The following is a 14,368-nucleotide window of genomic DNA, read 5'->3' on the forward strand; positions in this document are numbered from 1 at the left end:
GTGTGTGTGTGTGTGTGTGTGTGTGTGTGTGTGTGTGTGTGTGTGTGTGTACAGTACCTTCAGAAGGTATTCACAACCCTTGACTTTTTCCACATTTTGTTGTGTAACAGAGTGGAATTCAAATGGATTTAATTGTCATTTTTGTCAACGATCTACAGAAAATAATCTGTAATGTCAAAGTGGAATAAAAATTCAAACATAAAACACTCATATATCTTCATTAAATACCATTCAACCCCCTGAGAACACAAGTTAGAATCACTTGGATTGTACAATATTTGCACATTATTCTTAAAATAAATATTCAAGCTCTGTCAAGTAGGCTGTCATTGCTAGACAGCCATTTTCAAATCTTGCCATAGATTTTCAAGCTGATTTAAGTAAAGACTGTACATAGGCCACTCATGAACATACAATGTCATCTTGGTAACCAATTCCAGTGTATATTTGGCCTTGTGTTTTAGGTTAATGTCCTCCTGAAAGGTGAATTTGTCCCCCAGTGTCAGTTTGAAAGCCGACTGAACCACGTTTTCCTCTAGGATTTTGCCTGTGCTTAGCTCTATTCCGTTTATTTTTATTCCCCAAAAATATCCCTAGTCCATGCCAATGACAAGCATGGGGCGGCAGGGAAGCCTAGTGGTTAGAGCGTTGGACTAGTAACCGAAAGGTTGCAAGTTCATATCCCCGAGCTGACAAGGTACAAATCTGTCGTTCTGCCCCTGAACAGGCAGTTAACCCACTAGGCCGTCATTGAAAATAAGAATTTGTTCTTAACTGACTTGCCCAGGTAAAATAATAAATACCAATATTATGATGCAGCCATCACCATGCTTGAAATATGAAAAAGTGGTACACATGGATGTGTTGTGTTGGATTTTCCCCAAACATAACGCTTTGTATTCGGGCCATAAAGTTAATTTCTTTGTGGTTTTACTGTTTTATTGCAAACAGGATGGATGCATGTTTTAGAATATATTTATTCTGTATAGGCTTCCTATACAGAATTCATTTAGGTCAATTTATTGGAATATTTCAAAAATCGTTAAGTGGTCAAATTTCAAATAAAATGTTGTTAAAATTCAACAACAAAAAATATTCTAACAATAAATAATCGATAATCTAACTTAAGTTAATCAAATCAACAAAAATCAAATCACAAAAAAAAACAATTACCAAAAACCAAAAATATATTAATTCAATCAAATATCATGTAACAATCATCAATCCTTCAATTTGTTAGTCAGTCAGCTATGGTTGGTCTGGTAGAGTTGTTGACGGTGTGTTTGTGTCTTTGTGTTGGGGAGGGGAAGCGGTAGCTGGCAGTTGCTGGATGAAGGTAGCAGTTGAGATTGGTCGGTGCTGTGTCCAGGATTGGTGCTGGTGTTGGGTCTGGGACCGGGAAAACCTGTGTTGGTGAGTCTGCTCCGGTCCTGTAGAGGAAGGAAGGACAAACCTCAGAACGGGAAAACACACCTGGAAGACCTCGACCCTTAGGTCAATGGATCCCTGTGGTCTGCTCGCTCCCGGCGTAGGTTGGTCTCTTTGGTCCTTCGTCCTCGTCTCTGGTTCTGGTGGTAATGCTGTCTGGGGTCCTTCCAGTATTTCAGGCGTGGACCAGAAAGGCAGTGCCAGCCGCGGTCAAGCCACTGTTACTGTTGCTGCCTCTAGGTCCGTCCAAAGAAAAGGGTAGAAGAGAGAGATTAGCAAGAGTAGAGAAGGGTACACAACCCTAGAAAATCTCTAACACGCAGGGTTGAGTAATGAATAGGAACTGGTCTGTCATTTAGGTTAGTATTGTGGAGTAACTACAATGTTCTTGATCCAGTTTCCTCCTATCACAGCCATTAAACTCTGTAACTGTCACCCATGGTCTCATGGTGAAATCCCTGAGAGGTTTCATTCCTCTCTGGCAACTGAGTTAGGAAGGATGTCTGTATCTTTGTAGTGACTGGGTGGGTTGATACACCATCTAAAATGTTATTATTAACTTCAACATGCTCAAAGGGATATTCAATGTCTGCTGTTTCTTCTTGATTTTTTTAATCTGCCAATAGGTGACCATCTTTGCGAGGCATTGTAAAACCTCCCTGATCTTTGTGGTTGAATCTGTGTTTGATTTTCACGGCTCGACTAAGGGGTCTTACAAATAATTGTATGTGCGGGTTACAGAGATGAGGTAGTCGTTCAACAATCGTGTTAAACACTATTATTGCACACAGAGTCCATGCCACTTATGAAGCACATTTTTACTCCTGAATTGACTTAGGCTTGCCATAATGAAGGGGTTGAATACTTAATGACTCAAGACATTTCAGCTCTTCATTTTAAATGAATTAATAAAATAACATAATTCCAATTTGACATTATGGGGTATTGGTGTAGGTCAGTGACACAAAATCCCCATTTAATTAATTTTTAATTCAGGCTGTAATAACAAAATGTGTAAAAAGTAAAGGGGTGTGAATACTTTCTGAAGTCACTATATGTGTGTGTATGTGTGTATTTTGTGTGTGTGTGTGTGTTTGTGTTTGTGTGTGTGTGTGTGTGTGTGTGTGTGTGTGTGTGTGTGTGTGTGTGTGTGTGTGTGTGTGTGTGTGTGTGTGTGTGTGTGTGTGTGTGTGTGTATATGCATATACAAACATAACATATGCATTCACAAATACAAACACAATCCTCCCCTCAAAAAAACAGACACGTAACTACAACCAGCCACAATCTAAACCATGTCTCAACTCCCTGAAGACGGCCTCAACTCCCTGAAGACGGTCTCAACTCTTTGAAGATGGTGGTGGTGGAGTGGTGGACAGTTGGGGATGGTCTGCTGATTAATTTAAACTCCCCCCTCCATCTCAACCCCCTTCCCCCTCTCCAGATCTGCAGAGCTGCTGCCATATGGGCCAGTGTGTCTGTCTGAGTGGACGGCTGGCAGCCTGGCCTGCTACCCTCAGCAGCTTGTCAAGGGGGTGGTGGGGGGAGGGATGGAGGTTGGGCTCTGCCACCCTGATTGAGACAAGGTTACGTGGCCCAGGGCCCTGACTGTTAGCCTGGTGTGTGTGTGTGTGAGAGAGAGAGAGAGAGAGAGAGAGAGAGAGAGAGAGAGAGAGAGAGAGAGAGAGAGAACATCCATCTTCCCACACCCTAGTTAGTTGGCAACAGCTGGTTTCAGATGAACGCAGTGTGCATATAGTACTTTACATTGCAATGCGTTTTAATAAGTTGGGGTGGATAGGTTAGGGCGACTCACTCTATCCATTAACCAATATGCATCCCCCACCTGGAATATACAGTACCACAGACAGAGGTGACTCGAGCCATGAGTGAGACTTTGGATGGCAATGAGGGGTCAAGGGAGAGTTCGAGGTCAGGGAGGCTGCACCTGAGACCTGTGCGCCTTCTGCCCTATAGCTCTGTCCTCTATTGTCCCCTCGGCGTTCGTTGCGCTCATTATTTACTGTCGCCCTTTCCTTCCTGAATAATGTAAAGGTATAGATGCATGAGGACAGAGGGAGGATCTACATAATGGGCTATCTCTCTCTCTCCATCTGGCCCATGGATGTTGTAATCCACACTGTCTGTCTGTCTGTCTGGGGTTCCTCCCCTGCTCTCCCCCCTACGCTTAACCCCACGCATGATATGGATGCCCTCTGCACTGTCTCATATTTGATTGATGGGGTAGTACTAGCGGGATTTGGAGCATGTGTGTATTGAGGTTGTGTGTGTGTGTGTGTGTGCGTGCGTGCATGTTGAGGGGTGGTGGTGTACATGTGTGTGTCAAGACTGATGGTGTGCGTGTCTGTGTGTGTGTGCACGCGCGTTGAGGGTGATGGCTGTGCTAATTCTAGAGAATTAACACGGCGTCTGCCGCATGACCCCTCTGACACGACCGTTTCCTGAGCTCAGCTGATACGCGTGCCGCTGTGTGGGATCAACATGCGGAGGACAAAAAAAAGAGGGTGGGGGGGGGACAAGTGGACAGCAGGCACAGAGTTGATGAATGACGACCACAGCGACCACGACAACCGCGACCCGTCTTGCTGGCCCCCCAAACCCACCAAACCATGGCCTTGGCCCTAACCCCACCTGACCCAAATTCGGCCCCGGGTCAGGTTAAGAGTCACCGGACAAGGGCCGGACAGTCAGTAGGAGCAGGAAGTGTGGCAGGGTGTGCGATCTGTCAGGTTACCCACAGCTCAGTGGCAGGCTGCAGCAGACCTGCTGGTGTGTGATTAAGGGAGCAGTGACAAAGACGCCGGGGCCAGCTGTCACGCACAGGGAAATAATGAAGGCAAATCCCGGCCGTCTGACTCCCCAGTCTTTGACTTTATCTTTTGTGAACGTGTTACTGAGTTGTTTTACTAGAAGTTTTAGGTACTGTTTAGTTACTCTAAAGGTTATCACTTGTCAACACTTTCCTGGACCACACAAAGGTAAAATGGATAAAAGTGTATGCTAAATGGCATATATATATATATATACATACAGTACCAGTCAAAAGTTTGGACACACCTACTCATTCAAGGATTTTTCTTTATTTTTACTATTTTCTACATAATAATAATAATAGTGAAGACATAAAAACTATGAAATAACACATGGAATCATGTAGTAACCAAAAAAAAGTGTTAAATAAATCTACATGTATTTTATATTTGAGATTCATCAAAGTAGCCACCTTTTGCATTGATGACAGCTTTGCACACTCTTGGAATTCTCTCAACCAGCTTCATGAGGAATGCTTTTCCAACAGTGTTGAAAGATTTCTCACATATGCTGAGCACTTGTTGGCTGCTTTTCCTTCGCTCTGCGGTCCAACTCATCCCAAACCATCTCAATTTGGTTGAGGTTGGGTGATTGTGGAGGCCAGGTCATCTGATGCAGCACCATCACTCTCCTTCTTGGTCAAATAGCCCTTACACAGCCTGGAGGTGTGTTTTGGTCATTGTCCTGTTGAAAAAGAAATGATAGTATACTGCGTATCACTGCAGAATACTGTGGTTGCCATGCTGGTTAAATAAATCACTGGCAGTGTCACCAGCAAAGCACCCCCACAACATCACACCTCCTCCTCCATGATTCACGGTGGGAACCACACATGAGGAGATCATCGATTCACCTACTCTGCATCTCACAGACACGGCAGTTGGAACCAAATACCTCAAATTTGGACTCGTCAGACCAAGATAGATATCCCCTGGTCTAATGTCCATTGCTTATGTTTCTTGGCCAAGCAAGTCTCTTCTTCTTGTTGGTGTTCTTCAGTAGTGTTTTTTTTTGCAGCAATTTGACCATGAAGGCTTGATTCACAAAGTCTCCTCTGAACAGTTGATGTTGAGATGTGTCTGTTGTTTGAACACCCAGAGTTGCAGCCCAATTATTTGGGCTGCAACTCTAATGGACTTATCCTCTGCAGCAGAGATAACTCTGGGTATTCCTCTCCTGTGGCTGTCATCATAAGAGCCAAATTCATCATAACGCTTGATGGTTTTTGCAACTGCACTTGAAGAAATTTTCGAAGTTCTTGAAATTTTCCAGATATTTTTATTTTTAACCTTTATTTAACTAGGCAAGTCAGTTAAGAACAAATTCTTATTTTCAATGATGGCCTAGGAACATTGGGTTAACTGCCTTGTTCAGGGGCAGAACGACAGATTTGTACCTTGTCAGCTTGGGGATTCGATCTTGCCACCTTTCGGTTACTAGTCCAACGCTCTAACCACAAAGCTACGCTGCCGCCCCGATTGACTGACCTTAATGTCTTAAAGTAATGGACTGTCATTTGTCTTTGTTTATTTGAGCTATTCTTGCTATAATATGGACTTGGTCTTTTACCAAATAGGGCTATCTTCTGTATACCATCCCTACCTTGTCACAACACAACTGATTGGCTCATATGCATTAAGAAGAACATTTCACAAATGTACTTTTAACAAAAGTGACTACAAAGGTGACTACTTCATGAAGCTGGCTAAGAGAATGCCAAGAGTGTGCAAATCTGTCATCAAGGTAACTACTTTGAAGAATTTCAAATATAAAATATATTTTCATTTATTTAACACTTTTTTGGTTACTACATGATTCCATGTGTTATTTCATAGTTTGATGTCATCACTATTATTCCACAATGTAGAAAATAGTAAAAATAAAGAAAAACCCTTGAATGAGTAGGCGTGTCCAAACTTTTAACTGGTAGTGTATATATATATATATATATATATATATCTAATTCTGCCATGGTGTGAGACTTTGACCTATCAAACCCAACCTTGAACTTCTTCCATCATATATTTTCTTAATCTATTCCCTATTCATCTGTTCCCTAGAATAGTAAACTATGTGGATGGAGATGATGAAGATGTAGGGGATTACATGCAAAATGCCTGTTCCCACCTCAAATGTTTGAAGATGCTGTAGATGCAGTTGAGTGCAGACTCAAAGGTGACAACCTCTCCCTCTGTCAATGCAATTCAATAAACTTTATTGACGTGGAAAGTTAAAGCACTTTTTTTTACATTGTCAAAGTAAACATATAAGACAATAATATCTCCCTCCCCCTCTCTCACTCCTTGTCCAAACACACTCTCTTGCAGATCAGTTCGATGCAGTTGAGAAAGCAGACAAGAGCAGACCCAAAGATGACAAGCTCTCTTGCTCCCTCTTCAAGCCATCCTCCGATAGGTGAAGGTCCCTGGTGGGGTTGATGGGCTGCAGCCTGTAGTAGCAGGTATTGGACCGGGTCATGGTGGGTGTTCATTTGTTATTGTAACTCAGCAGCTGTGCATCATGCTCCCTAGAGCAGGTGGCAGCCTTGCAGGGGTGGTGGATGGGGGAGGAGGCAGGAGCATGTGGCATGTGTTTGCGTGGCTGGGGGAGGGACTGGGGGGGAGGGGGGTGGGGTGGAAGGCTAGCTCTCAGCAACCAAATTAAATATCGTGTTTGCTAGAGAAACAACATATGAGGGCCTGGATGGGGTCCAATGCCAATCATTCCTTGCCTTCAATAGGTTGTTGTGTTGTAGAAAGGCAAGAAAGCAACACTCTATACATGGCACGAGGATGCCTCAAATAAATATTGGAAGTGTATGTGTTTTAGGCCTACGGCCATCTCTGTTGAATATACATTATTATTATTATCAAGTATTTGACATTTTAGTCATTTGTAGATGCTCTTATCCAGAACGACTTACAGTAATGAGTTCCTAGATTTGTATACATTTTTCCGTAAATATTAATGTATTGATTAGCACATGGGATGGCTGTGCATCTATGCTCAAATTAGCCAACAACATGACCAAAATACAGCACCGAATCAATCTAAACATTCTCACCATGGATAAAATGTTGACAAGTAGCCTAAAGACATTAAGACTACAGTATATGACCTATATGCATTGCCAAAAACCTAATAGATATCTTGATTTAAAAGAAATGGCTCCAAAGCAACAAAAACATATTTGGTCTAAACCGTGGATATGTGAGCAAGTGGTGGTCTATTCTGTCGTGACTCGCGTTAATCATTTCCAAAACACTGGTGTTCGTATTTCCCTGCTGTTACGACGGTGTAATAACGCAGCAGTGTATTTGCTTTTTGGCGAAAGGATTACAAATAGTCCCGCCCACTCAAATATTCAGCGCAATCTTGCTACAGTAGCAGCCTATGCCCCGTGATACCTGATGCAGTGTTACGAATCACAGCGGGCTTTTATCTTCATTGAGAAACAACAAGTCAATGCGAGATATCAATCGACGAGCATATATCATTTTAATTACAGTTGGCTGTGCCTTGAAACGCGCACACTGTCATTCAAAGTGCGAAGAGCATGGTCGGGATTCCGGGCGCTTTTCAATGTAAGTAGCCTAACTAAACTAGTATCTATGTAGGCTAATGCTGTGGGGTGGTATATGTTTTGGTGTTGTAAAATACACGCAACACGTGTTTGTGGGCGTTTTGGGGTATTATTATTTGGATTATTTGTATATTATCCTATGACAATGTGTGTGGATCAGATGCGCTAAAAATCAAAGATGGTGGATAAATGAAGATATATTACTTAGGTCGTTTACCATTGATTATAATTGTTCAGTTCCGGTCTACTTAACTGGGTCTGTCTCCCATAGACACCAATGCAATAGCAGCTGGGTTTGGTCTACGTAAATTAAAGGCAATGCACTAACCAGGAGAAAAGGGAAAACAAACAGGGGAGTGGGGTGTTTGGCTTCCTCTTCCGTCTCTGCTAATTTAAAGTGGCAGTCAGACTCATTTTCACCTCATTTAACAAAAGGCACATCTCAATAGGTAGTTAGGTGGTCCAGGTAAATCGGGGGGGGGGGGGGGGGGGGGGGTGCTTTCCTCTTTTGTTATCTATTGTTCCTCAAGCAAGAGGGAGGCCGATGACATCACAACTTCCCATCAAACCAACTCATCTAATGCTCTACTCCTTGAGGTTTACAGTTGTCTCTCAAAAACACGATTTTTCTCAAAACATATTTTTTTTACCCTTTAGTGTGCGTACTTTACTATATTTATACTTGGGATATCACTTTTCAACACATAAATCACATAAACCTGCGTCACCTACACCTGGGTCTCTCACACTCAGGAACAATGCGGAAACAGTCTTTTGTCCAGGGTGTTTTGCAGCCTAATGTAATGTTATGATGTTGAGTATGCAGACACGTTCAATGGGACCAACATTTACCAAAATATTCACACATTTGATGTCAATGCAAATGTGTCTCATTATTTCACTAATACATTGTTTTATTACCTCATAACTTTCATCGTAAGTAAACATAATCAACCGTTTTCATTCATGTCATGGTTAGATAATTACATTTTTGTAGCCTAACTTTAGGCAATTATAACATGCATATCCTACTGTTGTGAGCTTTGCCCTCGTATAGCTCATACTATCCTGCTATTATGCTCCAATTTGATTCAATAGCAGGGCCGCCACTCTAAATGTGCCTTTTCATTGGAGGATTTGGAATTAATCCACCAGGCAAAGTTTTGCACCATCTGGAGTTTACAGCTTTTCAAGACAATAACACCAGGCGGTCGAAAGACTGCCAATAGAGAACTCCCACTTGTCTACTTAGCCTGTGGGACAAAGGCACAGTCATGCAATGCAAGTGGGGTCGCCAGTTCTAGCCAGAGCCTCAGGGCACAACTGTATCATTGTTTGACCCCGGGGGCCACCAATTCGTCTCCCTTTTTCCCCTAACATCAGAATAACAAACGATGGCCTGACAAAGACAAGACAGTAATGATGATGATAATGATGATCATATTTTTGTTACAGTAACCAGCAGGGAGCAGCAGAGCTCCTCTGGCAGCCATGTTAGACCTGTAATGTTTTATGGTTCTTAGTGTTTGGGGATTTTGGTCCAAAACGTTAAATGACATCTAGTTAGTACGTTGTTTTTTTTTTAATATGAAATGAACAGTTTTAGAGTATGGATGGGAGAGTGGTGACCTTCGTTGTCTTTGCTGGGAGTACACCATCGCTGAGTAGTACACCATCACTCATGTTCTTTCTCAATCATTCCCCCAAATTGTTGCTGTTTTGTCTCTTGATTAAATTAAATCCACTTGAAAACATGTGGCCAAGTTGGACGCTCCTACAATTTCCCCCTTTTTCCTTCTTTCTTTCTCACTTTTCTTTGTGTGTGTGTGTGTGTGAGCGAGTCAGATTCCAATCCCCTGACTTTTAAAAGGGAAATAAATTACAAAGCCCTGCAGGTTTGCATTAGGCTCCTAATTGAGTTTGGCTCGAGTGGCTCATCCGGGTTGCCAGATCTGGCCCCTTTGTGTTGTCGTGTGGGACAATTTCCCTGGCGCTGTGGAGAGAGAGGTGCCTGTAGCGGGGAGTGAGTCAGCCCAGCATCCTCATTTCCTCTCATGTGCTGCTCTCTCTGGTCTCCGAGTGGGTCTTTTCCACCAGTAACACCTGTTAATGCTTTACTGGGCCCCACGGTATTGCTCTGGCTGGGGGCTCATCCAGCTCCGTCGTCAGGCCCATCAGATTGGAGGAGGTTTGCTCTAAGTCTGGCTCCCATTAACTATCAGAGGATGAATCTATGTTTGATTCAGAAACGCGGATGATTTGAGCGGGGTGGAATTGAATTGGGTTTGAGGTTTGACTCATCACTGATGGGCGATGACATTTTGTTCAATGTGTGTACACAGGCAGATCATTCTTAGACATTTGTGAAGTTTTGTTATGAGTGGAAACAACTTGAGCACACTTTCATGCTTAGTGTTGAGTAATATCAGGGTGCCTCGCTATTCCATAACCTCATCAATTAGAGCCACAACAAAAACAATTATTCTGTTCCAAAGTCTTCTATTCAGTAATGAGGATCATAATCTATACTAAACTACTAAATACCAACTCCAAAAAGTCTAAATGAAAACAAACCTTTTACCCAAAATAAATCAATCTATTCCCTCACATCCATTTTGAAGTTCACCCATGTTTTGATAGTCATGACATCTACCCTAAATCTCCTCCACAAGGCTAAACACGACTCACTGACTCAATGGTTCTCCCTTGACAGACCCTCATGTTGCGTGTTTTCATGAGATAGCATGGATGGACGGCGACTCCTTATTGACTGCTCCTTATTTCACAAACCCCTATTACTTCAGCCTGTGAGGCAACCTAAAGTGAAGGAGAGAGAGACAGAAAGAGAGAGTGAGGGAGGAAGAAAAAAAAAGGGGAGAGGAACGGATTAACTGTCAGGAGAATGTGAAGCTAATTGACGCCAGGTTCGCACAGCTGTTTCTTGTTGCTGTGCGCTGCACGGACCGGGTGGGAGGATTGGATCCAGATGTGGGCCCTGCTCTTCGGATCGCCCGCCAATAACAGTCCTCTGGAATGCCAGTCTACAGGAGACGAGACCTATTAGTGGGCCTGCGCTGGGGCGTGCTCCGCTCCTCTCCTCTCTCTGCTCCTCTGCTCCCCTCTCCATGTTAAACCCTTGGTTTGTTTTTCAGCAGACCGTCTGAAGATGATTACTTCTCAGGGGCTTTTTGTTATGGCGTTGAGTTGACTGCAGGGCTCTCTTCGCAGAGCTGTTAACACTTTCATTTTGTTTTACTAACTAGCCTCATAATGTAGGTAGTGTCATTGTAGCCGCGTTACACAGTGATATTATATGACACATTCATGTGTTTGAAACCAGCTAGGGGATTCGGAATATGTTTAGCATATTTCTTAGGTGCTTTTGAAAAGTTCCCCAAAATGGATAAGACCTTTGTGGCCTGCTGTGAAAAGTGTTTCTTTCAAAACCGTCATTGGAAATGCGTGTATCCTTTCTACCCAGCTGTATTTTCGGGCATTTGACTGGTGGGACGTGGGGGCCTTATTATATGCAGGCATTTATTTAGTCTCCTACTTTAAGAGGAGGACATTGACCGAGAACAAAAGTACTAGTCACCCAGTAGTAAATTAGAGCGCTCACAGTGTAAAAAGGGAACTGAAAGGAACTTATCACCACATTATGCTTTTTTAATACCCGTTCTTCCCTCTTCCAGCCCAGACAAAGCCTAGTTCGGATTGGTTCCCCCTATTCTCCACGGCTTTCGGGGATATTCTACCCCTCTCGCTTACTCTCTCTCCTGGTCAATGGGGTTGGGGCTCAGCTGCAGTGGGCTTGTCAGCACCCAGAGGAGAGTTCAAATCCATGCTTGTATGAGTTTCCCATTGAAGACTGATAGTACAATATGGACTGGTTTTCAAATGAGAAACTCAAGTTTGGACAACGTTGCTGCGAACCTTCTCTCGCAAAGCATTCTTTACATTGTCATAATCGGGAATATTGACGCGACACATCATTGGCTGTAAAATAAAACATCAGCTCATGACAAAGAATGCGTAACTCTGTCCAAGTCTGTCTTGTTATGTGCTTTAGAGCTCATGCTAACCTTTTCTGGCTAACCGGCTGACCTAAATCAAGGCTTGCGTCATGAAGGCGGTTGATGAAAGATTCAGGAAAAGTCTCCCTTACAACTCTTCCCATGTGTCTCTGTTGTACGAGTGCTTTATGACTCCTCATACTATCTCATCAAACTGCACCCCATCCATCTCTGCTCTGTTTCCAGTCCTGCTGAGCTTCAGAGCCGCTCAGGGATGTAGGTCTGTTCAGGGTCTGTAATCATAAAGTCCTGATCCAGGATCAGTCTTTTAGATCATACTGAATGCAGTTCTTATTTTACGGACTTTGTCCCTGCGGGGAAATTTTGTTGCAGTGTCACGTACACTTTTAAAGTGGTGTTTAAATACAAAACAAATTGACAATACAACTTTCATAACAGTTACATACCAATAAAATGAGACTAGCCTGCTGGCCTTACTGGGTCGATAGGAACATTTAGCCTGAGCTATTTAGGAGGGATGTGACACATGGCACAAATGATTGTCTAGTTCTGTTTTTCCTGCCGAGGTGTGCCCTATACCTGCGCCCAGAGGGGAGTAGTTCAAAGTCCGGGTACAAATCAAATCAAATGTATTTATATAGCCCTTCGTACATCAGCTGATATCTCAAAGTGCTGTACAGAAAACCAGCCTAAAAGCCCAAACAGCAAGCAATGCAGGTGTAGAAGCACGGTGGCTAGGAAAAATTCCCTAGAAAGGCCAAAACCTAGGAAGAAACCTAGAGAGGAACCAGGCTATGAGGGGTGGTCCTCTTCTGGCTGTGCCGGGTGGAGATTATAACAGAACATGGCCAAGATGTTCAAATGTTCATAAATGACCAGCATGGTCAAATAATAATAATCACAGTAGTTGTCGAGGGTGCAGCAAGATCTCATCCAGGCCTGTCTGTTTGACTCCAAGTACCTTGCTTGCCTTGGTGATAATCCTTCTCAGCGTATTTCTCTGGCTGACAGTGGCATCGCCAAACCAACAAACAATACAAAAAGTTAAAATACTCTCAATGAAAGATTTGTAAAACAGAGTCAATATAGTACAGTCAACATTAAAAGATCCCAGCTTTTTGAGAAAGCACAGTCTCTGTTGACTCTTTTTGTAGATCAGGTCTTATGGACAGGGGATACCTGATCCTAGATCAGCACTCATACTCTGAGATGCTTTATGAATACTGTTGTTGTGAAAGGAAACCCTACTGTTGTTCCGTTATTCACGTATCTCCAATTTACCAGACCAACTTGCTCTTGTTGGAATGTGATCTATTCAGACCTATACTATATACAGTGCCTTGCGAAAGTATTCGGCCCCCTTGAACTTTGCGACCTTTTGCCACATTTCAGGCTTCAAACATAAAGATATAAAACTGTATTTTTTTGTGAAGAATCAACAACAAGTGGTACACAATCATGAAGTGGAACGACATTTATTGGATATTTCAAACTTTTTTAACAAATCAAAAACTGAAAAATTGGGCGTGCAAAATTATTCAGCCCCCTTAAGTTAATACTTTGTAGCGCCACCTTTTGCTGCGATTACAGCTGTAAGTCACTTGGGGTATGTCTCTATCAGTTTTGCACATTGAGAGACTGAAATGTTTTCCCATTCCTCCTTGCAAAACAGCTCGAGCTCAGTGAGGTTGGATGGAGAGCATTTGTGAACAGCAGTTTTCAGTTCTTTCCACAGATTCTCGATTGGATTCAGGTCTGGACTTTGACTTGGCCATTCTAACACCTGGATATGTTTATTTTTTAACCATTCCATTGTAGATTTTGCTTTATGTTTTGGATCATTGTCTTGTTGGAAGACAAATCTCCGTCCCAGTCTCAGGTCTTTTGCAGACTCCATCAGGTTTTCTTCCAGAATGGTCCTGTATTTGGCTCCATCCATCTTCCCATCAATTTTAACCATCTTCCCTGTCCCTGCTGAAGAAAAGCAGGCACAAACCATGATGCTGCCACCACCATGTTTGACAGTGGGGATGGTGTGTTCAGCTGTGTTGCTTTTACGCCAAACATAACGTTTTGCATTGTTGCCAAAAAGTTCAATTTTGGTTTCATCTGACCAGAGCACCTTCTTCCACATGTTTGGTGTGTCTCCCAGGTGGCTTGTGGCAAACTTTAAACAACACTTTTTATGGATATCTTTAAGAAATGGCTTTCTTCTTGCCACTCTTCCATAAAGGCCAAATTTGTGCAATATACGACTGATTGTTGTCCTATGGACAGAGTCTCCCACCTCAGCTGTAGATCTCTGCAGTTCATCCAGAGTGATCATGGGCCTCTTGGCTGCATCTCTGATCAGTCTTCTCCTTGTATGAGCTGAAAGTTTAGAGGGAAGCCAGATCTTGGTAGATTTGCAGTGGTCTGATACTCCTTCCATTTCAATATTATCGCTTGCACAGTGCTCCTTGGAATGTTTAAAGCTTGGGAAATATTTTTG

At 42.8% G+C, this 14,368-nt stretch overlaps 1 protein-coding gene across 1 annotated transcript in view; it reads left to right on the plus strand.

Moving 5' to 3' along the window:
- The first annotated feature begins 7,657 nt into the window (after nucleotides 1-7,657).
- The window catches only part of LOC139370654 (CBFA2/RUNX1 partner transcriptional co-repressor 2), a 51,888-nt gene continuing 45,177 nt past the window's right edge, over nucleotides 7,658-14,368 (plus strand). The window contains exon 1 of the mRNA XM_071110259.1: nucleotides 7,658-7,844. Within this exon, the coding sequence (XP_070966360.1) occupies nucleotides 7,817-7,844 (28 nt within the window). The 5' untranslated portion in view covers nucleotides 7,658-7,816. The remainder of the gene's footprint in view (nucleotides 7,845-14,368) is intronic.

Source organism: Oncorhynchus clarkii, chromosome 17 (genome assembly GCF_045791955.1).
Source record: "Oncorhynchus clarkii lewisi isolate Uvic-CL-2024 chromosome 17, UVic_Ocla_1.0, whole genome shotgun sequence".
Lineage (NCBI taxonomy): Eukaryota > Metazoa > Chordata > Actinopteri > Salmoniformes > Salmonidae > Oncorhynchus > Oncorhynchus clarkii.